The 27787-nt window shown below is 41.8% G+C and overlaps 3 protein-coding genes across 3 annotated transcripts in view; 1 reads left to right on the top strand and 2 right to left on the bottom strand.

Annotated features, from left to right (window-relative positions):
• Positions 1-57: 57 nt before the first annotated feature.
• nutf2 (nuclear transport factor 2) lies at positions 58-10824 on the bottom strand. The gene is made up of 5 exons (XM_083916555.1): positions 10754-10824; positions 8250-8371; positions 6461-6532; positions 5958-6056; positions 58-2350 (listed from the first exon to the last, which is right to left on the bottom strand). Exons 2-5 carry the CDS (start codon positions 8346-8348, stop codon positions 2237-2239), a joined length of 384 nt encoding a protein of 127 aa, XP_083772681.1. The 5' UTR covers positions 8349-8371; positions 10754-10824; the 3' UTR covers positions 58-2236.
• Positions 10825-14782: 3958 nt separating this feature from the next.
• tsnaxip1 (translin-associated factor X interacting protein 1) lies at positions 14783-24019 on the bottom strand (the record flags this gene model as incomplete). Its single annotated transcript, XM_083916953.1, has 10 exons — positions 23972-24019; positions 23586-23726; positions 23404-23497; positions 20028-20224; positions 19623-19764; positions 17797-17963; positions 17571-17684; positions 16483-16592; positions 15256-15379; positions 14783-14872 (listed from the first exon to the last, which is right to left on the bottom strand). Exons 2-10 carry the CDS (start codon positions 23664-23666, stop codon positions 14783-14785), a joined length of 1119 nt encoding a protein of 372 aa, XP_083773079.1. The 5' UTR covers positions 23667-23726; positions 23972-24019.
• A 1164-nt stretch (positions 24020-25183) lies between these two features.
• ranbp10 (RAN binding protein 10) overlaps positions 25184-27787 on the top strand; it is a 48316-nt gene continuing 45712 nt past the window's right edge. The window contains exon 1 of the mRNA XM_083917268.1: positions 25184-25445. Coding sequence (XP_083773394.1) covers positions 25247-25445 — 199 coding nt within the window. The 5' untranslated portion in view covers positions 25184-25246. The remainder of the gene's footprint in view (positions 25446-27787) is intronic.

Here is a 27787-nt window from a genome sequence, read left to right as displayed (position 1 = left end):
ATCATGAAATGTATTTAATCATTCATACTGTCATATTAATGTCCAAATAGAAGCACTGTGGTTTACACTAAAAAACAAGAATGAAGCAGGGGAATAAGATCTATATTTGATAGTAAAAGGCAAAAGGCTTTTTACTGAGGCCTCCTGGTGGCACAGTACTGGGCTATATGCAGCAAGTTTCCTCGCACATTTACCACCGCGGTGAACTGTTAATACACTGCACTGTATATCGCCACGCACTGGAGGTCAGAACAAAGGGTCTCTTCATGAAAAGTCTTGCAATAGATACATGTACACATTTTATATACCTGCATCCACTTCGGGAGAGATGCCTCTGCGGATATAAATCCACGTTCTATGATTCCTGTGTACAAATGGAAAGTTCTACACGAGTGGCACTTACTGAAAGGCTAAGTGGTGAAAATCATTGATTCATATTCTTGGGTAAATGAAAAGATCCTCAGCAAATTAAATGGACATTTTTACTGCGTTTTAATGGCATCATTTCAATGCAAATTTGACAAATGTATTAGGGCTTTAGTAAACATATTACTTATTGAACACTCAACACCTATTCCGTATTCAAAGGGAACCCTCCAAACTCTCTATATACTGTAGGTTCTGACCCATGAGCAGGTCAGGTGACTGTAAACGGTAGTTGCTACACCTTTTGAGAAAGTGATTGAAGAGATGAATAGCTGCTGTATGTAGCTACACGTGGATCATTTGGATGATTGTGAAACCTTTCTGTCCCCTAAAATCTTTGACTTTGGTCACAGTCTCCAGCAGTGACCTCTGTGGTGCTGCTACTTAAGCTTGAGGAACACCAAGAGACAAAACTACCACACAAAAATACTGTACAGTGGCAACAGCTATTGAGGATAAAAAGCGGTAACCTCCCAGAATATTTGGTTACAGCTATCGCTGACTCGGGATCACCAATCCAACTTCTCCCCATACAGAACAGATCCAACACCAGGGTTCTCTTCTTACCAAATTTAGAAAACTGCATTTTTATGTCAGGCGATATGGGCCACGGGATTGATGTGGCACTAAAAACTGCATTAGCACCTGTCATGACATATGAATGTTACTGAATTGTATACAAACCTTTACAAACTGTATTTAATGTGGATAGGCGACATCTGGCTGATACACAAGCCACATTATAAAGGTCACTACCAGGCCAATCACAATCCAGTGGACTCCATTTATTTGACACTTCTCAATCGACTGGATCACATAGAACTATATATATTTATGTAAATATAATTTTTTCCAGCTGATCCTCTGTAGTAAGCTTCCCACAAACTAACAACACTTGTAATCAGACTGTGGAGAGATAAATGGAGGATTGGGAAAACAATTAGCCTATGAGAATGATATGGAGAGACAAGGCCACACAATTAACAAAAAGTCCAGGTTTTATTGTCTATCTTGGCTGTAGTCCATGTCAACTGCCAGATATATGTGTGTGAAAGAGAGAGAGAGAAAGAAAGAGAGAGCAAGTGTGAGAGAGAGACAGAGAGAGAGTGAAAGAGAGAGAGAGAGAGACAGAGAAAAATATCACACAGCATGTTCAAACTGTCCTCCATGATTCTTTGGTTTGCGAGGGCAAAACCTGACATGAGAGTGAATCATGGCAAAGTAAATTGTGTAAAGGAAGATAAAACTCACAACAAGTGGCATCTAAAAACAACTTAGAACACAAGAAGTCGGAGGTGATGAAGCCAACTCTGAACCTGAACATGGATCTAACCAGTCAACAGTGCTAAAAAAAATGGAGTTGACAGCAGTGGAGTCAACAGCAGGGTACAATTAGTTAGAGTTAAGGAAAGAAGGATGGAGAGCAGAGCAGAGCATGAGTTAATGGCGTTGGTCAGCTGTTTGTCTTTCTGGTGGGTTGAGTGTAGATATTGTAATGGGGGACTCCCAGCGTCATGCAGATCAGTGGAGTGGCAGGCGGGGCAATCTGATTGGTCAGCCGGCTCTCAGCAAAGAAACACGCCGCAGTTCTACTGGCTGGGGTGGTCTGAGAACCCACCTGGATGAGGTTCAGTGATTGACATCTAGAATCCGGTGTTTGCTCGTTTGTTAAGCAGGCGCAAATGAGACAGCAGGAGGGAGGGATGAGTGTTCTCTCTTCTCCTCAAACTCCTCCTTCCTCTCCCTCACTACTTCATCACATGGTGCCCTTCACTATGGCTGCCCCTGCGCACCAGAGTGTGCAGGGCAGTTAGCCAAAGTTGTGAATGGCCAGCCTGAACATGTCATTGGTGCACACCCATGCATCATTAATGTTCTTCAGGACGAAACTCTGATGGAAACCCATGACGGGGTCGTCATCTGCCTGCAAACACACACAAACAGAAATAGGAGGAGTTCAGGACAGTGGTTTAATTCATCAGTTGTACACAGTTGTCAAGTAATTCCTTCTGTGAAAAGTCAGAGCCAATAATGTCCCCCAGGTTATGTTGGCTCAGAGATGAAGTATCAAAATTGAAAGCCCACCTTGGGCGCACTCACACTGTCCATTCGTACCGTGCCAAAGCAAGCTTCACGGCTAAAGTCTAGTTCATTTTTACCAATGAGTAAAACTGTACCGTGCCCAGGCACGTTTTTGTAAAGCATGGATGCACATGTACGGGCACGAGCGTGCGCACGTGTACGAGAGAGACCATTGATGGCGGTCCTGATGTCTGTTTATATACAACTGTTCTCTGCAACGGACATTTAAAAAGATGCCGCCGAAGAGTTTGCGGTGGTTTAATGCAGAGGTGGAGTGTTTACTGCAGATTTGGTCAGATGAAATGTTCAAAAACAGTCAGACAACACTGAGGGTTGATGACGTATAAACAGGAAGCAATCACGCCGCGGCTCCGAGATCTTTTCAAGTAATGCGAGTACAAACGGGCCTGGGCCGCACAGAAAAAGGGAGGAGGGCAATCAGCCTAAAGCACGGGGCAGAGTACGAATGGACAGTGCAAGTGCGCCCTTAAGGTAGGGTGGGGTTAAGTGTTGTCATGATACCAAAATTATGACTTCGGTACGATACCTGCCTAAAATATCTCGATACTAATACTGAAACTTGTTATAACAATGAAATGATTATGCAGCTGTATAAAAATAAAAAAAAAGATTTGTCACAGAACATTCGTTATTACAATTTTTTGGCCAATTTAAGGTTCTTGGCGTTGTTGTGTTGATCAGCATACTTGTTGACCAGCACATGTCCTGTTAAAATTAATGTTACCAGCGTGAACTGTTTGCATATAGAGAAGTGTGAACCACATTGGTTAAACAGTTAGCATTACCCCTGACTGCCTCGTGCAACTCTGATGGTGAAAAAAGTTCCCTTGTCACAAAATAAACACTCACTTGACTTAATGTAACATGCGGGGGATATTAATGTTATCTATCTCTAACCTGCAGCTCTCTGAACACTTGAACAAGTCTGCATGTCTGTCAGGTCGATGTTTCTCCAGGTTGGTCATTGGTCAGTCAGACTTTGTGGTGTCCGTGGGCTTGCCCTTACTGTCGGCAATGTAAGCAAAATACTTCCATATTATGCTACGTGCGTTTGCTTTTTCAACAAATAGGGCGGTCGGCAGGAGCACTCGAGCCACTGTCAGCCACGTCTGTCTCTGTGAGTGACATGTCACCATGAAACTGCGCCCACTCTGGCTGCAGGCAGTGATGGAGCAGAGAGCAGCTGCATACAGACACTCTGCTCCGTAGCCGCACAAAGTTCGAGTATCGATGCTAACAAAACATGAAAAAGTACACTTTTTAACGGCTGGGTACCGCGGTACCTTTTTGTATCGGTTTACCGTGAAACACTAGTGGGGGTTTTGGAGGAAATGAGAGTTTACCTACCCAACTAGCCCACAGCTCAAATCAAGGTCAGTTAGTTTAACCTAAGGAGCCCTGAGAGTAAGTTCATTCAGTTTTACTCACTAAAACACACTGTGTTCATCCTTATGGACAAATGTTTCGTTGCATTTCCGTCCTCCCGTCCTATTTGCAAAGGCAATTGTATTTCCTAGGAGAAGCGACATTGATACCTACTGAAAAAATTTGGATTTCTTTCTTCAACTAACACCTTATTGAGAATAAGGAAAAGAGGCTCACCATGACAACCATGACAATCTGTCAGACCACCGGTGGGCCCAGCCAACATAAGCCCCTTTCACACATGCACTGCATGATCTAGACATTACCCAGCAGAGCTGTATGTGAGAACGCAAAAGGCCGAATCAGTTGGACCGGACATCAAACTGAGTTTATCCTCTAAGCTCCCTGTTACAAAGACTGTTTAATCTCCGCGTGAGTCCATGTGTGAATACAGACACTCATTCCATGTGTCCATGGAGAGCCAATAGGCATATTGTAGGGTGATGTTAGAGTTGCTGTAGGGCTGTACGGTATGGTCTAAATTTTATATCACGTCATAATTTGAAGCATAGAGGGTAACAGTATTATATCACAGTATATTTATCTTAAAGTACAAGTTTAAGGCTCTTGTTTTTTTACTTGAGTAGTTTCTTTTCATGTTACTTTATACTTCTACTCCACTACAATTCGAAATATTGGGAAATATTCTGCTTTTTACTTCACTACATTAATCTGATAACTAGTTACTTTACCAATTTGGATTTTTTCTTTGCACAGAAATACACTTGTTGCAGATTAAAAACACAGACTTCACAGTGACAAATACTATTCGCGGTTTTCTGTCAACCTATCTTTTTTTCAATGTAGAGAGAAGCATTGTGGTGGGGATTTAAGCGCAGACTGAAACAACAGGTGCAAAGCGAGCTATTATGGAGAGGAGCGATGCAGAAAAAGCACACTAAGAAGAGCGTAGCAGGGCAAATACGGGCACGCTAGGAGACTTGCTCCACGTGCTTCCTGTAGGTGCGCAGCCACAATGTGCCACTACATGCGCCATACAGCGTCAGCTTCAAATAAAAAGCATTTAACTGGTCAAGTTGACCTATATTGAAGCAGAACTGCAGTGTCAGTCCCAGTCGTTGTCAGTGAGTCAGCGTGTCTTCAGTGTGGGATTTCTACAGCATAAAAGAAGACGACAAAGTTTGCAAGGAACAACACTGAAAACTCGCGATGCACACTTACCAGCGGTAGCGTGAAGCTTGAGCTTGCAATTAGCCTGAAGCTGCGCTTTTATAGACACCACGACCACTGCCGTAGTCAGAGATGACGGAGAAACAAGAGAATTTCAAATCCTCCTGCTTCCCTAAAGTCATCGGTGTGGAAACTTGCCTTCTCCGTGAGTTATAAACAAACAATGAACCGCAGTGGGACTTTATGGTGCATGCAGTTGCACCATAAAAAGAGCCGCCTGCCAGGTGACAGTGTAGCTTCTCTTCGTAAAGAAAAATCTACCATTAATGTTCAAGTGACTACATTAAGCCTCTGACAACAACAACAATCTAAAGGTGCCTTCTAGTCCTCAATTGCTGCTTTTACCTGTTGCACCACCAAATAGGCCTTCCCCAGACATAATATATTTTTTTGCAAAATAACTCAAATTATAATACATTTTTACAAAAAAAAATGTTTTATCCGATTACTCGATGGAATAATCGGTAGTACACAAAAAGATTCGATAGATGCAGCCCTACCACCGACGTAGCCTAATTACTTCAAGAAGAGGTTGCTTACTGACAACTTGTTCCTTCAAGTTTCACATAACTCAGTCTTGTATATATTTAAACAGTCCAGGCAGTAAGGGATGTTTGGTTTAGAGTAGAAGAAAATATCTTCGAGGGAAGCAGGGAAATTAAAGTTAAATAATTCATATTTATTTCAGGACAGAACCGGAAGTTTATGATGACTTTGGTTTCCTTTTGTGGAGAAAGGGTAGCATTCAATGTGTAATGATTTGGCCGTAAAACAAATGTCATGCTTTAGAATAAGGTGTGAATGATACTTACTTTTAGCTGTCCTACAACCATACTCAAGATGCAGCTGTCTGGAGTTGGCTGGTGGTCCTGCGCTGTTATACTATGCGCTATTTTTGTGAAGGGTAGACTCTGGCAAAAAACACAAGAGGAAAATTAATACAGGTTTATCAGATACTGAAAGAATATAAGAAACATTTAGCTATAATTCAAATAATGGGGTCAAATGTGAACCTAATACCGACAACAACAAAAAGAATAATAATAATAAAATAAATTATTATCAATAATATTGTAATTTATAAGTGAGTTTTACTACCGGAAAAAAGGATGGGAAGAAATCTGATTGATGATTGCTGCATATCTACACAGGTTTTACAGTATCCAGGCTACTACAGTGTATGTCAATAAGTGTCTGATTAACTACATAACAAGATTTCTCAGAATAACTTAGTTTCTTGCGTACCGATAAATGCACTTGGGCCACCCGCCACATGTTACCTCTGTATAAAGCATAAAATACAAGAGAAACTCACAGTGAGTTTGTCAACAATTGCTCTTTTTCCCTGGAACTGCTGTCCTTCCCATGTGAGGCATGACGCATCAATCTGGGGAGGGAGAGAGCATTTCCATGTAAATAGAGTTGATGCAGCTTGGCGGCACAGGCATGACTTGGGTGGAGGTGTCGATGACATGAACTGTTGTGCGACCCACAGCCGGGAGTTTTAAAAGCAGGAAACAGCTGATCACAGAAACAAGAGACAGGAAAATATCGACGGTTGTGATGAGCAACTAGAAAGCTGTGAGATCCGTAAAATGCTGACCATCACGGTAGAGAAATTCGTGAATTATCAGATCACTGGGCTAACTTCTTCCTGCGCATATGTCGTCGACACTGTACGCCCAAATTTGTGCTACACGTCACGTTTACACCTATCGCTTCCTGTTTACCGTAACAACAAGCAATGTACAAAACACGACTGACACATTTCCTCAAACAAAAACCTATAAAGACTGATCAGGTAGGTGACGTTATGTTTAACATTAAGAAAAAACTAAACATGGAGGCATTCATGAGGACAGCTAACGTTACCCATTCTCTTAACTCCTTTCTGTAACTACGGCAACCATCCTCCTTAAACTGGAACAGCGGCGCTTGGTGAAGTGGCGTTAACAACGGGCTGCTTTCAGCTCAGACGCTGAATCATCGATGTCATGCTGTTGTGGTAGAACAGTTCTAGTTAACAGTGAACACATTGCACCTTTTGGCTTCTTTTTTAAGTGGAGCTCCCATGGCATAACAAACCCCATATGGAAGTAAACTACAGCGATCGCTTCGCCCCGACTCGTTGACAAAAAAGGCACCAAGAGTCGTGTATGGAAGTACTTTGCGTGTGAGGCAGATGACCGTGGTGTTATCAATCCGCAGAAACCACTATGCAAATGGTGCTACAGCGGTCTTCAAACCAAGGGAGGCAACACTTCCATTATAGTGTACCGTAAATGCAAGCAACGTTCAAAAACGCAACTGACACATTTCCTCAGACAAAACTATAAAGACGGATCAGAAAGGTAACGTTATGTTAAACACGTAATGAAAAACTAAACGAGGAGGCAGTCACGAGGACAGCTACGGTACAGCTACTAATTCAAGGTGATTTTGATTTATTTATTAACCACATCCAAATGTGTTGCAATAATGCCTTATGTTATGTAGCATATACTGTATGCTATAGGTTTAACGTTAGCCTGTACCTCGTAGTAACAAAAGCCTTGGATAATCAGTGCGCCTCTTTACATTTCAGTCGGTCTTGTCAACCAAATACTTTTGCAAATGTTTGGAAACAGTTTTATGTTAAATGTTTTAACATTAACTACCTCCACCACCATGTTTGTAATAATGACTGCATGTACAGTTAGCATTAGGTGTGTGTGCGTGCGTGCTTGTGCCAATGTGTGCATTGGTTATACTGTATTCTGTTATGTTATTTTCTGTATCTCTGTTATACAGTAGAAATGGCATTTTAATAATTTGCAAATTTTCTAATAAAGAAGTTCATGTTTAAGTAAATGGAATCTTAGAAAAGCCTTTTTTCTTTTTTAAAACTTGGTATCGAATTGGCATCGTGAATCGAGTAATTTCACTGGTATTGGCACCGACTACTGAATTTTTACTCTCTACCAATATGCACAGATAAGAGGTACCAATGAAAATGATTAAATTTGTGGTGCATTCATAAAAAAAAAAAAGTTAATTCACAAGTGCAGCCAAGCTCTGTGGTAAGAAAGATCTCATAACTGGAAGCATGGTTCTGTCACACTCACATATATGGATCCGAGCTGTGCTCTCTCAGAGTCAAAGATCTGGTAGTAGTGCTGCACAAAGCTGGATCCTATCTGCTCCCAAATAGGCTTGTCCCCCATCCTGAATCACCCTGCAACACACACTGGAAAGATGGAGAGACAGAAGGGGAGCCAGTCAGAGACAGATGAAAAAGAAGGTAACGCAGAAACACTTCTGAAAACCATTTTCAACAAAAATGAGAGATGTTGGGCTGTAGATAATCAGAGAAAATCTTGGTGGACTTAAATTCTACCTACCCTTCAACTAAAGGATTCCAAAGATGTTCAACTAAAAATGCTGCGAGTGGAAAAACACTGTTTATAAAAACATTTTTTATCCAGTCATCCAATCGCAGTGGAGAAGGGGCAGGGCAATAACACAAGACCGTATACATCTGTTCTTTATCCCTATGTGCTCATCATACATTTTTGCAACCTCTTTACTGTGGTTCAATGGAGATTTTCTCCATTTTTGATCTTTGAACCACTTTCCTCCCTAATTATGATCTTGTGATGAATCGTCTTAGGTGCGATAGTATCCCAGTATACCAGGGTATTTCCATTTCATGTTAGACAAGTTTATCTTTTTCTGTGCTGACAACAATGTTTCAAATGCCTTTTACAGGCCACTGGATAGGAGTGGAGACAAAATGTAAATATCTATTGAGATCAAAGTGAGTACGGATTTGATTGGAACACATCTTTATGGTTAAGATTTTTTAAATATACATTTATTTAGCAACAAATGATGAAGTGGGCTTATTAGGAACACCCAATGGTGCATTACCCATTAAGACCATATTTTGACTAATTAATCAATACATTCATTTTACCCTACACCATGGGTGTCAAAGTGATCCAGTAAAGGGCCCTGTGGCTGCAGGTTTTCATACCAACCAAGCAAGAACACACCTGACTCGACTTACTCAATCACCTGAACTGTCTTCAACTGTCTTGATTTGTTGGACCAGGTGTGTTTTTGATTGGTTGGAATGAAAACCTGCAGCCACACGGCCCTTTACTGGATCAGTTTGACACCCATGCCCTACACCCTCACGTTGTCTGTCCAATAGGCAAAAGTATACACTTCCCAGAACACATACACTGATTATTAACACTTGATTTATTCTAAAATACTGTTATTTTTTATTGTTTGGATAGAACATCCTCTGTGGTTATACCACTGCTATCCTATCCTTTTTATATATATAATCCAGGCACTTCAACAAAAACTTTTATGTTATGAAAAAAAGGGGCAGAAATAAGAACAGTGTTCATTGTGTCAGAAGAGAAGATTTCAACAATGTTTTCTTCTCTAGAATTCAAAAATGAACAGGAAGTGTAGAGGCCACAGCTTTGAATGACTTCAGCACATCTGCTCCCACAGGACATCACTAGTTTCTCACACTGCTCTGCTTTGATCTGCGTCCATTCTGACTCAGTCTCTTCCACGGTTCACTAACTGGAGTGGGTTTCTTACACATTACTTTGTCACCAAGGATTTTCCAATGATAAACCAAAGCAGTGGTATAGCCACAGCAGATATTCTATAACATTCTGAACAACAACAAAATAACAATATTTCATAATAAATAAAGTATTAATAATTTGTTCTCTAACAAATCTCCAGAATAGTTACATGCTGTATTTGACTTGTTTTCTGCAAACTCTACTACTTCCTTGATGCTGACCACAGTTTTAAAAAATAACACCACACGGTCAGATTCAAAGTGCATTTAAAGTGTATGACTATCACACTGTGGAAAACATACATTCAAATAAAGGTTACTTTAACCAACAGAGTTTAGCTGGACACGCCGGACTGGTGTGTGTGCTCGGGTGACACTGACAGCAAAAGTCATGTGCCTCCTCATAACGGTACAGCAAACTTAAAGCTCTGGAAATGAGAAATTAAGGCAAAACGTTACATACCGACATAGATAGTCATATGCCCGTTTATTTAATGAGTAACCCAGAGGGAGCGCAAACTAGGCTTATTGAGTAATAAGTAATAAATGAAAGTTGCAATGTTATGGCTAACGTTAGCTAGTTAATGTGAGCTAACTAGCTGCAACTAGCTTAGGATATGTCTAAGTTTGCTAACGTCGCCTTAGCCTGCGTTGTCAAATGCAGTTCATATACCTAGCATGTCTTCCCGCCGGCTAATGTTAGACGTCAGCTAAATGATTTTTCCAGGCGTTAGCTAACTGGCAGGTTGGATTTGGCCTGTTCACCGGTTGCTAAAAATACCCCGTCTAGCTCCAGTGTTGATGCCTCCAGCAGGCCCGCGCGCACAGCGCTGCCTGGAACCCTACATAGGCGTGCCCAACGTTAGCCATGGACCGGTTTGGAGCAGACAACTGAACTACTTATACTACCTCATACTTGTTCAAATGTCGGACCAAACTAGCGCTTTTTGTTTTCGCACATGTTTCCATTCACCATCCCATAAGACGGTTTCCTAAAATGAAGTAATAAAAACTTACCTCTAACCAACGCCGAGGCCGGCTTCACGATAGCACAGCGCAGTGTCTGCTATACTACGAGCGCGTGCACTCGGACTCAGAGCCGTAACCAGCCCGGTGGTTTGTGGGGATTGTAGTCAGATCACGTACGAACACAGTTTGAGATTGTTTTTGTTTGTAGAGCTTAAACAACATCTCAAAAGTAAAAAAAAAAAACAATTAAATTAATTAAAAATTACTCAAGGACTTGTAGCTTTTGTTTTACAATGGGGTTTTGTCATATGTAAAGCATAGGTCAGTTAACTTAATTAAATCACATTTTGATAATCTTGTGGCCTATGTCATATTGTGGTATATTATTTCATCAGCCAGGGCTGGATTAACCTGCTCGTGGGCCCAGAGGTAAAAATGAGCTTTGGGCCCCAATTCAGCCATTCAGAGTTCAACTAAATTTAGCGCCAAGTTGATAAATATTACAATACGTGAGCATGATATCAAATTAAATATTAAAGTTAGACTAGATGTTGACACAGGGCCTCTCAACAAGACAGGGCTGTAAGATTAGGTAAACATTTGCAATATATCAACTCAAGACCATCTGCACCAACAATACCAGCATCGCTGTCGTGGGTGGTAATTACCATAAAGTAACCGTCACATACAGTGCACCCCTAAAGCCCAGGATGGCAGTTGGCCACTTTGCCCAGTTGGTAATCCAACTTTGTATTATGTTGTGATAATTTTAATCATATCTCCCATCAGTTTCTAGGCCAGTTATTGTAGCTGTACTTTGTTTAGAACCATCACATGAGTATTGTAGTTATTAATAATAACATTTTGTTCTACAACAAAAAATATGTCAGTAAATACCACAGGTGAATTTGGAAGCTTGTACATGTCTTTATAAAGGTGGTTGCTAACAAGTGGCTAAATGGGACTACAAACATCATCACGCCATACAAGTGAAATAGCCTAATGTTAGCTTTTTACTTCTGGCGATTGCATTAACGTAACAAAAATCGTAAAAAAGTGATCTTTATTCGTGAAGATTATCTTTCTGAACAAAACATGCAAGCATCATATATTTTTGTTTTGCCACAGAGCTAATTTCCTGCAATGATCCAAAATGTCTTTATGCTTTGGGAACCAGACAGATGCTAACTTTTGGGTTGACCTACAAAAATACATCATCCCTGCAGCTCTCCATGGTGCTCAGCACTGTTCATTGGCCACAAAACGTTAGCCCTCTACAACGGTCACAGTTCTTTGCAATGGAAACGTCCTTTCTACTCTCACTCTAGTTCTATGGTTGCCACCAACATCCCCAGGATGTTTTTTGTCACTCAGTCAAATAATGTTTATCTGTCAAAAACATGTGCTGCAACGATCTGCAGACGAATGTGTCCTGAGTAGTTGAGAACGTCACCTGAATCGTCTTATTAAGAGATAATATTAATTAAATACACTATTTTTGATCGGTTTTCCCACAATAACATTTTGTCTGTTCTGAGTAGGTTTTATCAGCCTGGCCTTTTGAAATCAAACACATTTTTGACATAAAAATGTATATAAAAACGTAATAATGGACACCAAAATGATTTTACATTGTGGTAACGTAGAAAAATGTCCAGTAAATGTGAGTTGCTTCTGTCAAATTGATAGGGCAACATTTGGAGTAAAAAGAAACTAGAGGCCCTTTTCAAACATGGCGTCAACATGAACAGAAACTGACATTTATAAATAACTGACAATGACTGGAAGGAGCTTATCTAGGGTGGCCACTTTATCATTAACAGCACATTCATTAACTTCTTTCTCCAGACTATATACTTTAAAGCCAGTTTCCTTACTTTCTTTATGCAGATAGTCATTTATATATCATCTGCACTGCTATCTGCTCTCAAGCTGTAAGTACTGTAACAACTATGTTTCATACACACCTGAATGAATAATGGGGGCTGTTAGTGTTACACAGGCTGTGATGAATTGAAATGATTCTCTGTCTTCACTACTATGTTTACTGCGATGATCCAGCAGTTGCTAGATTTGTGAGACCCAGGCATCCAGGGATTTGTTATTTGACCCTTGTTACACCACCGACCAACCAGTGCTTCTACTAGGAGCCAATATCCAATTCAGTGGACTTGGAGAGAGGCTTTGGGAGGGTCTCAGTCTCAGTTATACTTCAACAGGAAAAAGACTGCTTGCTTTTGTTACCTGAGACACGCACTAAAGGTTACAACAGATGTCTTGTGTCAAGTCTGGTTTATCTAGTACGCACACACACACACACACACACTTGCGCACGTGCAAACACACTTAATGTATAGCTACAAGTGACAGGTAAAATAAAACTATAATACCAATATATACTAATATCCAATAACTAGAGACCCTCTTGCGTTGGGGTCACACCAGCCACAACACCAAATTGGGCCAGTAGTTCCTGCTACAGTAGGTGTCTCTTTAGACACACACACGCACGCACGCACGCACGCGCACGCACACGCGCACACGCACACACGCACACACACACACACACACACACACACACACACACACACACACACACCTGATCTACATTTACTTGCCTAAAAATCTTGGAAGCATTGTTTAATGCTTGGATGGATGAAAACAATACCAGCGTTGCTGTTGCCATGGTAAGAAGCTATCTGAATGACCATGGTAAATTTATAGCACTTTATTTGTATTTTCATATGTTACATTTGGTGGGATATTAACCCATTCTGCATGGCAAACATGGTTATTATAGGCCTGGCAAGTTTATTTGTATAATACAATTGAACAACAAGGTCATTCAAAGTGCTTCACATACAACATTAAGCTCATTGGGAGAAATAACACATAAAACATATACATTTAAAACATATAAAAGATTTAAAGCGCATAAAAGGTCATTTTCAAAACATAAAAGATGGTTACAGTGACAGAAGTTACAGTGCAGTTTTGTGAAAAGCAGCGGCAAATAGAAAAAAGTCTTCAGTCTTGCTTTAAAAGAACTGAGAGTTGCAGCAGACCTGCAGTTTTCTGGGAGTTTGTTCCAGGTTTGTGGAGTATAAAAACTGAACGCTGCCTCTCCATGTTTAGTCCTGACTCTGGGGACACAGAGCAGACCTGTCCCATGTTTAGTCCTGACTCTGGGGACACAGAGCAGACCTGTCCCATGTTTAGTCCTGACTCTGGGGACACAGAGCAGACCTGTCCCATGTTTATTCCTGACTCTGGGGACACAGAGCAGACCTGTCCCATGTTTAGTCCTAACTCTGGGGACACAGAGCAGACCTGTCCCATGTTTAGTCCTGACTCTGGGGACACAGAGCAGACCTGTCCCATGTTTAGTCCTGACTCTGGGGACACAGAGCAGACCTGTCCCATGTTTAGTCCTGACTCTGGGGACACAGAGCAGACCTGTCCCATGTTTAGTCCTGACTCTGGGGACACAGAGCAGACCTGTCCCATGTTTAGTCCTGACTCTGGGGACACAGAGCAGACCTGTCCCATGTTCAGTCCTGACTCTGGGGACACGGAGTATAGTTCTTCCTTAGCTCTTAAAACAATAATTTCAGTTTGTTCTTTGTTTAATTAATTAAAATCCTGCTCCATCCAATCGTAGATTTGCTCGATCTACTCAGTGATTGTATTAGACTATAGTCACCTGGTGACATTATGTAAATTTGTTTGTCGTCTGCGTAGCTGTGGTAACATATGTTGTTGTTTTTTTATGATCTGAGTCAGTGGAAGCATGTAAATATTGAACAGAAGAGGCACCAGAATGGAGCCTTGGGGAACTCCACATGTAATTAATAAGGTCATAGGGTCAGCTTACTCAAATACATTTCCTTACCGACTACATATTCGGACTGCTGATGAGCGGTGAATGGCAATATTCAATTTAAGACAGTGATTTTACAATATTACTGCACATGGGGGGACAATCATTATCAACAACTATTTTCTCACATGCTCTTGAGCCAGCAAGTTTGCCTACCTTCTTAGTTAACAGTCAAGAAAATCAATACTACAACATTATCAGTCAGTGGCTGGAAAGGGATTTGATGCAGCATTTTCTTCTGATTCTTCAAGAGCTAGAGGTATGGCTGCCACGCCGGATTCTGCCAACTGTTGGGGCATAACGACAAGACAGCAAAAAATGTATGTGATTATGTATCATTATTATTATCTCCCTAAAAATACAGGGCATTAAAAAGTTTTTTTTTTTGCTATTTAATAATTGACTAAAGATTCAAAAATTAAAAGAAAATTAAAGTGTTTTAGCATGAGGCTGCAACATAACCAAATGTAATAGGAGTTTAGGGGTCTGGATACTTTCTGTACATTTTACATTTGCTTCACTAACATATTAAAGTGTAATTCAATGTTTTTTTACAAAATTAGACTATGAAGGCCTTGAAGTGGCTGCAGATGCAAGATATGGATGATATTTTGTGAATCATTTAAATTAAAATCAGGCTGAAAAGAATGAGACCTATGCAGGTACGTACCAGGCCGTGGAGTCTCTGAGAGGAGATGGTGTCATTGTTGTTCTCTGGTTTGCTTTGAGCCGAGGCCACAAGTTCATCTATTTCCTGATCCGACTTCAGTGGGAGCGCTGTCCTCAAGGCCGCCCTATACATACATATACATACATATATACAGGGCATGAAATTGGCACCTGGCCACACGGCAAATGCGTGTAACTTTTGTGATTGGCAGGTAGACTGTCAATCTACCTGCCACGCTGGCGTGTAGCCAATAAGACAGCACAACACTGAGCAAGTGTTGTGTGTTATTGACCAATCAGGTATGCTTTTGTTGCTAAGCAAGCCCCGCCGTTTCCTTGGACTTTCAAAAAAAAAAACGAGAAGAAGAAGAAGAAGAAAAAGAAAAAGAAAAAATATGGCGGCAAAAAAAATACAAAGTGGAAAGTGGAAAGTGACGAAAAGGTTGGCGACTGGCTTGTGTACGACAACAGAGAACATGCACTGTCGGTATTGCTGTATGTATGGCAAGTGGAGGAAGCAGAGGGGAGTGTCTGCTGCTCCTCCTCTTTTGAGGACTCAGAGCCCTCACTTGGTTTTGAGTTCATTATTGTGATTGTTATTGTTGTTGTTTATCTAAATGTTAGTCAGTCAAAATATGTCTTATTTTGAAAAGCAACATAAAGTGATAAGTAATTTGTTATAAATGTGATGTTTATTGTTAATCTTAAATTAAAAAAAAATGTTAAACCTGGATATCTTATGACACTACAGTGACAAAGAAACAGTGACTAATGGATTGCAGTTGGGTGTTAACTAAATAAATGAGACATCAGTGAGATGATTGGCTGTTGTTATTTTCTATTCTAAACGCTGCCACACCAGGTCAGGCAAAGCTGTAAGTCATTCTAGTCATGAATGAGATTAAGTTGGTTAATAACTCAACAGCACTTTAATGTCGATTCTGTACAAGTTCAAGAACCACTGGATTTAACGTCAGGCCCTGCATACATACATACATACATACATACATACATATGCACAAAGGCTCTCTTTTGACAGAGCAAAACAAAGACAGACATTCCTTTTTCTGTTAAAGGGTTTATTGTGAGGGTCTTAAGGATAGAGGGTGCCCTTCGTTGTACACATAGTAAAGCCCTCTGACGCAAGTTTGTGATTTCAGGCTATATAAACAAAAACTGACCTGACTAAAATCGTGTATGTGCTTCAAAGTGCATCTATTTATATCACCTTAACTCCTGGACAGTGGGTGTGCTGCTCTCAGGGACATCAGAGTCGATCTTGTCTTTAAGGTGGTTGGACTGAATCCTGCTTTGTCCGTGAGACACACTTTCATCCATCTGAAAAAACAAAACAACAAACGGCTTTTTAAAGAAACACAGTGCAGGCCGATACTACCCTTGTATTTGTCTGTTTAATATGAAGCTAGAGCCATGAAACGGATAAAAATACAGCACCTTTACTTAATTAAAATGAAATAAACAAGATGTTACCTGCTCGTAAGCAATTTTTTTTGCACCATTGGATGGAGCAAGGCTAGCATTCCTTGTTTTCAGACTCTATGCTGGTAAAATATCTCCTCTGGGTTTGCCAACTAATTAAACCTGGGCTAGGCAGTTTAAAGTTATTGGGCAAAGAAAATCCACAATGTTCTTTCATCATATTGTAATTCAAGTGTTCTGAGAGAAAACTAAACTTGACTGTTTTTAAGTTTTAGAAAATCTAGAGACTTTGGCCAAACAGGTCATCTCAGAGAGAGAGAGAGAGAGAGAGAGAGTGTGAGAGAGTTCCTATTGGCTCAGGACAGAGAGAGAGCGAGAGAGCGATAGAGCAAGAAAGAGAGAGAGAGAGAGAGAAAGAGAGAGAGAGAGAGTGTGAGAGAGTTCCTATTGGCTCAGGACAGAGAGAGCGAGAGAGCGAGAGAGCAAGAGAGCGAGAGAGAGAGAGAGAGAGTGAGAGAGAGTGTGAGAGAGTGTGAGAGAGTTCCTATTGGCTCAGGACATAGAGAGAGCGAGAGAGCGGGAGAGCGAGAGAGAGAAAGAGAGAGAGAGAGAGCGAGAGAGAAAGAGAGAGAGAGAGAGAGAGAGAGAGAGAGAGAGAGAGTGTGAGAGAGTTCCTATTGGCAGAAAGTGACCTGCAGTAAGATGTCTCACTCTGCTTCAAAATCTGGCATTTTTTTGCTTTTTACCTGCAGCTTTATTTGGCTTAGCTGCTAAGCCTTTGCAGATAAACTGCTGACACGAATTTACACATGATCCCTATAAATTTGGAGACACAGCATATTGTACTCGTTTGATCCAATGTGTATTACAAAGTACCTGCACAGTGATAGGGTCATGGGTCTTGTTTATGATGCTCTGTCTTTGGTGGAGCTCCAGCAGGGTGTCATACTCACTCTTCAACTGTTTAAAGTCAACCTGCACAGTCTTCAGCTGGACACCACAGAAAACACCAAAACAAAACACGATCACGATGAAGTAAAACTTGAAATACCAGTATGTGTAAATGCACGGTGTGTACTGTATATGTGTCTATATGGGCCACCTGCAGGAGGTCCTGTTTGTGCGTTTGTTCCAGGGTGTCCCAGTTGCGTTTTGGCACGACATCCCAATACTCTGCCTTTATCCTGTTTAGCTCCTCCTGGGCTTTAGTCAGGTCTTCCCGACACACCTTCAGAGCGAGCTGCAGTGCCACGGGGTCCTTAGCCTCTTCTTTAACAACGATTTGAGAAAAAAATATATGCTTAAATCTGGATATTTATTTGGTAGGTATTCCGTTGAGCCTCTATTTCTATAAATTCCTAACATGAAAAGTATTGTTAACTTTTTGGCTTAGCATTTCTGGGGAAATATACCTTTGAAATGTGCTTTCTTGCCTATACTTAGATAAGAAGATGTTTGGATTGTAAATAGGAAGCTACAGCCAGGCACACTATTTCTTGGTGGGGAGCAGTGACTTCAAGTCAAGAAAGTTACAATAAGCACATAACCCCTGGTTATACCACATCTCATAATTTTTACCCTTATTTTTGTATGGATGAAACAAACTAATTTGTGATTAATTCGGATATACTGTTTTTTACTACTAGCATGTTTTTAAATAACCAAGGCACTTCAACAAAAACCTTTATTTAGTAATTGACTTCATCGTTGAACACACCCTATTTCTCTGCAGCTCTCCTGGTTACTTTGTAAGATGGAAGCTGCTCTAAGGAGACTGAAACCCTGAGACAGCAGGTTGTCCAGATGAAGGCCAAAGGGACGACCCTCTCAGCCATCAGAGAGAGGTTGGGCGTTCACAGTCTGTGATTTTAAGAATACTTAAAGGACACAGATTCATTTAAGTCCCTCAAAAAGGCTCGTCCACGTAAAACAAGTGCACGAGAGGACAGGATGATGAGAAGACTCTCATCGGGGAATCGGTTCAACGCTGCAGCTGGAGTTGGTCTCCAGTTCAGTGCTGAACAGGGCAAGGAACACAGTGTCTCACTGTTTAAGACTTTCTGGACTGAAAGCCCACTCTGCAGTGACCAAACCTCTCATCAGCAGAAAGAATAAGAAGGCTAGACTTGTCTTTGCTGAGCAGCATGTTGTGTGGACAGAGGAGAACTGGTCCAGAGGGACTTCAGTGATGAGTGACTTCAGTTTATTTGGGTCTGATGGAAACATTATGTTTGGGGAAAGACTGAACCCAAAGTGTGTCAAGAAGTCAGTTAACTCTGGAGGAAGAAGTGTCCTGGTTTGGGGGATGTTTTCTGCAGCAGGAGTTGGGCCTCTTGTACAGCTATCAGATAGTTTGCTTATGCATGTGTGGTGGATCTGAGTGGTAAAGCAGCTTTTGATGGATATGTCAAACACAGACATTCAAACCTGTTATGAAAACTTTAATGATGAAAGTTTCTGTGACAGTGTGTTAACGCGATTGATAAATGGTAAGGTTGTATTCATTTTTAAACGTGTGACAATTTCAGACAAAAAACATTGACTTGGTATGCAAATGCCTGTATCCATAAATTGTATGTCAGTGCAATAGTTCCAAGGAATAAAATATAATAAATATATGTACAGTTTAGGGCTGAGCCGCAACTAACAGTTGTTTTCATTATTGATTAATCTGTCAGTTATCAGTCATTTTCTTCTTTAATCAGAAGAAAATGAATCATTTGTTCTATAAATGTCAGAGAATGGTAACACAACCGTCACATCTTATCCCACAGCCAAAGGTGCCATCTTCAAATGTCTTGTTTTGTGTGACCAACAGTCTAAAACCCAATCATACAAGACTAATGAAACCAGGAAATATTAACCTTTGAAAAGATGGAACCAGAGAAGTTTTGAGAAATATAATTATCTAAGTAGTTGCACCCCTACCTGAGTTTTCATCTGCAGGATTTTCTTTCTTCACTGAGCCTCTTGTTAGGTCATTGAGCTGCCAGATCAGCAACTTACGGGCATCACGCTCCTCCCGGTACTGCAGGTACTGGCTGGAGAGTTCTGACTGCAAACGGTCAACCTGGAAAACAATAAAAGATAGTGGAGTGGGTGAGACAAGATAAGGATAATCTACCATTGACCACACTATCTGAACTGAATCTTAACAAAACATCTATCTGTGACCCTAAATAACTTTTTCATACACATTTGAGATCAGGACATGGAATCAATATTTAAGAGAAGGAACTTGTGTGGAATTAAGTTGTATTACTTAAAAAGAAAGTCACATTAATGAATAAATAAATAGTGGTTGGAGCACCACTTTACAAGTATGTGCTGTACCACTGCCTGCATGGCCTTTTCTTTCTCCCGCATGACCTCAATGTCCCTCTGCAGTTGCTGCTTCTCCCTTTTCAAGACTCCAATCTGAACCTGCTCCTCTGCCCAGCGAGCTCGAATCTTCCTGTCACATTCCTCTGTCACCAGCCTCAGATGGGATTGCAGTGGTTCCAGTTTGTAGATTTGATCCTGCTGATATGCTGAACAGATGTAAAATGCATTAAAATGATCCATCATGAAACTTTTTGAAAGCTGAAATGATTATTCGGGGAAAATGAAAAGTAAATTGTTCAGCACTTTGAGGACATCAATCACTTCAGGATCTGACACGTTGTGATAAGCACTTGAGTGTAAACAATACCAATAATTACAGCTGCACTTCCACATTAAACATGATCAAAACAACATTCAGCATTTCCAACCAGTTCACAGTCTAACTAACCTGCCCAATTAAAAACACAATAAGTCCTGCATGTGCACTTATCTATCTTATGCTTTAGCAATTTTAGAGAGATTTTTTAGATTTAGGTTTGCTTTTGTTCCATATGTATATTATGTACATACAAAAAGTTACAAATGTCAATGAAATGAATTGAAAAGTTAAGGCTTTAGGAGTTTTAAAATTGTTTTAATTTCAATTATTCTTATATTATTGAAATAAAACATTACAAGATTGTGTAACTTGGGCTGAGTTATGCTCTCTGATAGATGTCTGGATTTGTCTTGATTTAGACTGTGTATGTTTTTCTGGCTCAATATCCTAAGTTAATCTCAGATGGCAGAATGTTGGCTGGTTGTATCGCCTTCTCAGCGCAACTTAGAAAGTACCAAACTACAGTCTACAACTTCATTCATCTCAGCCACCTCCACCCTTTGTATGCTTACATTAACGATGCTCTCCCCCCTCTGGGCAGGTCAGATCATAACCTGGTTCACCTCAAACCCTGCTACGTGCCTCTAGTTAAGAGGAAGCCTACGACCACAAGGACTGTGAGGAGGTGGTCTGAGGAGGCTTATGAGACACTGCATGGCTGCTTTGAAGTGTATGACCGCCCTGCACTTTGTGAGCCGCACAGGGAGGACATCGATTGGCTCACTGAGTGCATCACGGACTACATCAATTTCCGCGTGGACTGCGACGTCCCAGCTCAGACTGTAACCTGCTACGCCAACAACAAACCCTGGATCACCAACGACATTAAGGCCATCCTGAATGAAAAGAAGAGAGCATTCAGAGACGGCAACCGTGATGAGGTGAAGAGAGTGCAAGGGGTACTCAAACTTGAAATCAGGGTGGCTAAAGACAATTATAGGAGAAAGCTGGAGAACAAACTCCAGTGAAACAACATGAGGGATGTGTGGAGTGGCATGAGAACCATCACCGGGTTCCAGAACACTGGCAGCACAGGGTTGGAGGACCGTGTGGACCAGGCCAATGAACTGAACCTATTTTTCAATAGGTTTGATACTGCGGCCCATCCCCCACATGACTCTGATGCTGCCGGCCCCCCAACTAATGCCACTTTACCTCCCCCTACTCCTCCTCCTTAAAGACCCCTTACCTTCCCCTCACCACCTCACTTCACAACTACCTATTCCACCACTCCCCCTGTTATACATCATGTCCTCCGCAACCTGATGACCTCAGCCCTCCCCCAACGGACACCTCTACAGTGTCCTTCACGCCTGACCTGGTGAGACAGCTGACGAGACTCCATTCTGTGCCCCCCAGCTGTGTGGAGTACTGAGTCAAGTCTTTAGTCTGAGCCTGCACCTCCAGAGGTTCCCTGTGCTGTGGAAGACGTCCGGCCTCGTGCCTGGGCCAAAGACGCTGCGTGCCAGTGGCCCTCAGGACTACAGACCGGTGGCCCTGACATCCCGCATCCTGAAGACCATGGAGAGACTCGTCCTGGAGGCCCATTGTCAGGCCCTTCACTGATCCACTACAGTTTGCTTACCAGCCCCACCTGGGAGTTGAGGACTGCATCACTTACCCGCTGAACAAAGTCTACAGTCATCTGGACAAGCCTGCGAGCACTGTGAGAGTCATGTTCTTTGACTTCTCCAGTGCATTCAACACCATCCGTCCGACTCTACTGGGTGAGAAGATAGCTGCGATGCAGCTGGAGGCCCCCATTGTGCCCTGGATTGTGGATTACCTGATGGGCAGACCAGAGTATGTACGCCTACAGAACTGTGTATCTGACAGGGTGGTCAGCAACACTGGGGCCCCACAGGGGACTGTCCTCTCTCCCTTTCTCTTTACCCTCTTCACCTCAGACTTCAACTATTGCACTGAGTCATGCCACCTTCAGAAGTTTTCTGATGACTCAGCAATAGTTGGCTGCATTGGGAAGGGGGATGAAAGTGAATACAGGACTGTTGTGGGCAACTTTGTCACTTGGAGTGAATGGACTAAAACAAAGGAGCTCGTAATGGATCTGAGGAGGGTAAAAACACCTGTGACCCCTGTCTCCATCCAGGGGGTCCCTGTGGACCCTGTAGAGGAGTAGAAGTACCTGGGGATGTACTTCAACAATAAGTTGAACTGGACTAGAAACGCAGAGGCTGTCTACAAAAAGGGCCAAAGTGGACTCTTCTTCCTGAGGAGGCTGAGGTCCTTAAACATCTGCCTGACGATGCTGAGGATGTTTTATGAGTCTGTTGGGGCCGGTGTGATCTTCTTCACTGTCACATGCTGGGGCAGTGGGCTGAAGGTCACAGACACCAACAGGCAGTGGGCTGAAGGTCGCAGACACCAACAGACTGAACAAACTGATCAGGAGGGCCGGTGATGTCGTGGGGGAGGAGCTGGACACCCTGAGGACCGTGGCAGAGAGGAGGATGCTGTCCAGGCTACGGTCTGTCCTGGACAATGTCTCCCACCCTCTCTACGACACACTGGCCCAGCAGAGGAGCACCTTCAGTAGAAGACTCCTCACACCCAGATGAACCACAGAGCGCCACAGGAAATCTTTCCTGCCTGTGGTCATTAAACTATACAACACATCCATAGGAGAGTCTGTCACCTCCTCTCTGTGATTCAGACTCAACCACAGACAATCTTTGATCTTGTATGTATTTCACTACTGTAAATATTCTTTTCTGTACATTTAAATTTGAGTTTTTCTTATATATGTTTTTTTATTAGTCTGTATAATATTTGTTGTTTGTATATCTGGAGTGTTGTAACAAAAATAATTTCCCCCTGGGATTATTAAAGTATTTCTGATTCCGATTCATCAAAGACTGCTTTATTACTTTTTAATTGTATAGCCCTTTATAGGACATCACTCACAAGAGCTTTATACTGTAGTGTAATTCTTGTTAAGACATAAAGACGATCAGGCAGGATTACTCATATATTGTAGGCACTAACCTAAAGTGTTTTCATATTCCTTTTTGATGGCAGAAAGAAGGGGTTGGTAGGTTTTGAACTCTTTGATGAAACACCCAAAAACATCCCGGTAGACCTGTGGCCAAAGCAGATTGAGAAATGTGAGCACTCTCCCTGGGAGGAAGATGTGTGTGTGGTCCTTTTGCAACCCCGCCACATAATACCTGTAGCTTCAGTTCCTGATATTTTGGCTCATGGGAGCCGATAGTATGCAGCTCGTTGTTCACGTAGCTCTCCAGGTGCATCAGGAGTTGAGGCTTTCTCCCTGGGCCTGCATAGATGTAGGTGCTACCTGTCCAGCCCAACTACAGGGTTTATCACACATGCAAGCGCACACGCGCAAACACACACGCGCACGCACACGCACACACACAAACACACACGCACATATATATACACACAGCTTTAATAGTGACTTTTCTGTGGCAGTGAAAGAAATTCACAGCAGTCAAAATGGTCGATCCATTAAGCTAGCTGTTCATATTGAATGACAGTAAGAAGGCTTTTCATGGAATTCTCGCAGGTTTGATGAAGCTACCTGTTCCCTTACCTTCCGCGCTGCAGGTTGGACAGAAACAACACCAGACCGCTCTCCTTCTTGCCCTTCCTCTGATGTCTGGACAGTGTCATTTTGGAGTCTATGGTCATATGTTAGCCTGAATTAGAACAGAGCATAGTTAAATTGAACTTTTTAGTTACAACTCTCGTAACTCTAGCTACATAACTAGTTAGTTACAAGAGTTGTAGGTTCATATTTTCGTAGGCGAAACCACTTGCCTTTGTTTTTGTGACGGCGTTAAAGGTGGAAGTTTTATATCTTTATGTGGTGACATCTCTGGTCACTATGTTAAAGCGAAAAAGTTACATAAAAACAAAATATCCTTTCTTAAATCGCTGAAATTGGTCCGTTTAGCACCATGTTGGTGTTAGCGTCACAGATCAGAGCATTGTAACATGGTTTCCATGGAAACGAGGACGGCGCTCGCAGCAAGACCCAAATAGTAGACCGCGGCGCGCCTAACTAGTATTCAAATTGTATAATATGAAACTTTCCTCGAAAATAGAGAACGAGGGACAGTTTCTAAACACGGGAAACGGCAGCTTTTTAAAACGGGTGTGTATACGCCATCAACCCTGAATAGTTCCAATATTAAAAAAAATGATGACTACACAAGTAAACAAACAAACAAACAAACGAGTAACCTACTTTATAAATATTACATAAAATCATAAATTATGATTAAGGAAGCTTCCGCCTAATCATAGTAATGAAGTGATGGCATAGACGATGGCAAAACACTATACCACATGCCAAAATCCCTGGGACAGAAACTCTACCTTTAGGCATATATTTTATGAAATATAAACTTTGCTTTCGTCTGGAAATAATAGCTGTCAATGTTATTAACTGGTTTACATTTAGATAGTAAAGATATCCATGTTCCACTTCTCTAATGTGCCACATGTCGATACAATTAGAGATGCAGATGTAAAGTTCTTTAAAAACGGTAAATAAACGTAACCCCTAAAAAACTACATTTCCCACAGTCTACCTCTCTTCGCGAAAGCCCTCAACCATGATCAACGGAAGGAGTTGTGTAGTCATTTCCAGAGACAGTATCATTAAAGCCAGCGCGCAGCTGAACTACAGTACCCAGGCGGCACCGCGCCAGCCTACAGTACATTCTGCTGCTTATCCGGGGATGTCACACCGCTGCTATTTTCGCCCCTCAGTCCCTCTCACTCTCAGCCTACAGCTCCAGCGGACTGACACGGGGCTTTGGATAGAAAGACACGAACAATAAGATCCAAAACAGAGGCCAAAATGGCAGAGCTCGGAGCGGGAAGCCTGCCGTTGGGGGATCCTGCTTTTAATTACCAGGAACACGAGCTGAACGAGCGGCTGAAACGGCTCTACCCGGCTGTGAACGAGGAGGAGACCCCTTTACCCCGATCCTGGAGCCCCAAGGATAAATACAGCTACATTGGGCTGTCACAGAACAACCTGCGGGTCCATTACAAAGGTTAGAGAGCTGGCTAAGCCCTGATGGTCTGAGCAAGGGGTCTCAACACCAGAGGGTCTCAAATCTGTCACTGTGTTGTTTCTGAGAGTCTTTCTCTGTCTATCTCTCACACACACACACACACACACAGTCACAGTATGCGATTATGTTGATAGTGTGTGTGTGTGCTCCTGGTAAATCTAGTCTGAGCTGCCTCTCCTGTCCTGTAACCTTGCTTTGTTTCACACATGAGCAGAGGAAAGCCCAAATGTGTGACAGTGAACTCGCTAACCCTGACAGTTGGTCTTAATACTACCACACTGACATTCACCTTCAAAAACACGGCTCTCCTTTATTTATTTACCGTTTATGACGTCGATTGTTGCAATACACCGACTGTGTATCTGACGTCCTCCACAGTTTGTAATGGCAGGGGACACTGACAGCACCACCGACGCATAGACAGTGGTCCGTCTGTATGCTAACTAATGGTATTTAACAAACAGGAGCTAGCTAACAGCAAGCTATCTCTGAGGCAAATAACGTTACAGTAGTTAGCCTTGTGGCTAACTAGCTCACATTAGCCAACCTAGCTGTTCTTTGTGACTAATACTGAATAGAACTAAAAAAAAAAGATGGACACGAGCCAAACTTGTTGTTAACATGTTACAATGTAGCTATACCGAGGGTAATGTTGCAATAGTTTAGTTTTTGACAGCAGCAACCACCAAAATAGAATAAAAATGGCATTGTTGTTTTCTCGCGTGATTTCAGTGGCAGTGTTCTAGAAGTCTTTTCCAGAATTTGTCAATCATTTTTTCCAGCCTGGAAGTAGCCGGTCTAACTCCATTCAGATGTGTGTGTGTGCGTGCTTGTGTGTGTGCGCCCTGTGCTCAACAACAGTGTCATGTCCAACCTCCAGCAGGCAAACAGCTCCTTTTCAACAGCTGCTGTGAGGGAGGAGGCCTCTGCGCATTGCATTAGGCCAAATATACCAATCTGGTAATAAATCTATAGTATCGGCACATTTGGACATTTTCATTATAAAAGCAACTTTCCGTGTCAGACGGTGCAGTCAATCATTTATTCGGATGGCCAAAGCCTGGCACATCAGCTGGATTCTTTTACAGAATAAATCCAGCTCGTAAATCAAAACAAGGTGACTGTGTGAAGTCCTGTTCTCACTCTTTTGCCTGCTCTGTTGTTTTTCGTCAGGCGACATGCCCCCCCCCCATAGTAGCAGGCAAGCTAGCTCTGCATCCCAGGCTATGAAAAATTGGAAGGCCCTGTTGGCTGTTTACATCAGTGAAACATGCAGAGGATGAGAGGATGCAGGCAGGCTGTGCAACCCAGTTTGGAAAGCTTATTTGGCACTACGTAGTATTGGTCCTGCTGTTTGTGAATAGCAGGGAGGCCTCTTTATTTGTCAAAATCAAGACTCTCAGACAGGTACTCACATATAACCCACATATCATTTGATGTAATGGATCAAGTCCCTGCTATTGATAGAAACATTGGACACATTTAACAGAAGTCTACATTCAGTGCTGTAGTGCTACATATTTTGTGTGGATGCTGTTATACTCCATTTTGATATCAGTCAAATTTGTGGCAAAGGTTTTTTCATCTAGCCTTCAATGATATTGAGATCCTGGCATTCTGTCTAGATTCACCCATGCACTTGCCACAGCTGTGGCATTGGCATAAATTGCTAAAGAGGCCCACGTATGTCTGAAGATAAGACATGTGATGTCATGTTGGGGTTATTTATGTAGGGCATTGAGTATTCATGTCTATGAAAAGTGCACAGATTAAGTGACGCTGCACAATTGTTCAGGGGTGATGTATAAATAGGTCTATTCTGGAGTGTGCAGGATCATTTTTTCTCCTGGTAGTTTTAGCTCCTGCTCTGTTCCCTCACCCTTGTGGTTTGAATGCTATTTTGACTAGTGTGCCAATTTTCTCTGTTCAAGACCACACAGTCTACCTCCTAGTCCTGCTGTGCACAGACAGATTCATTTACCCAGACTAACAGATATATACATAAATAAACACTGTAACATATAAACAAGCATGCTGACTTAGTGCCTAATATGAATGCACCAGTTGAGTGATGCAGGTTGTTTTTTTTACTGTAGCACTCTGTTTCATGAAGACTTTCTCTGCTTTATAATAATAATAACATTTATATACTGTATATAGCACCTTTCAACACTACTGTTAAAAAGTGTTCCACAAACCAGGACACATAAAATAAAGTAAAAAATAATAATCAAAATGCAGTCTACAAAAAGAACAGTTATGGTGAGTAACACATAGGCTATGTTGGGTCTATGTAAATCATAAGTAAGTCATAGAGTGTG

Source organism: Echiichthys vipera, assembly GCF_963691815.1.
Source record: "Echiichthys vipera genome assembly, chromosome: 7".
NCBI lineage: Eukaryota > Metazoa > Chordata > Actinopteri > Perciformes > Trachinidae > Echiichthys > Echiichthys vipera.
The sequence above is the reverse complement of the archived record's forward strand: the minus strand, read 5'-3'. Positions and strand labels throughout refer to the sequence as shown.

Coding starts and splice junctions, on each gene's coding strand:
- nutf2 (XM_083916555.1), bottom strand. CDS start 8,348: ATGGGGGACAAGCCTATTTGGGAGCAGATAGGATCCAGCTTTGTGCAG. Junction 6,533..8,249: donor CACAGCTCGGATCCATATAT/GTGAGTGTGACA, acceptor CTCCCTCCCCAG/ATTGATGCGTCATGCCTCAC. Junction 6,057..6,460: donor CAATTGTTGACAAACTCACT/GTGAGTTTCTCT, acceptor GTTTTTTGCCAG/AGTCTACCCTTCACAAAAAT.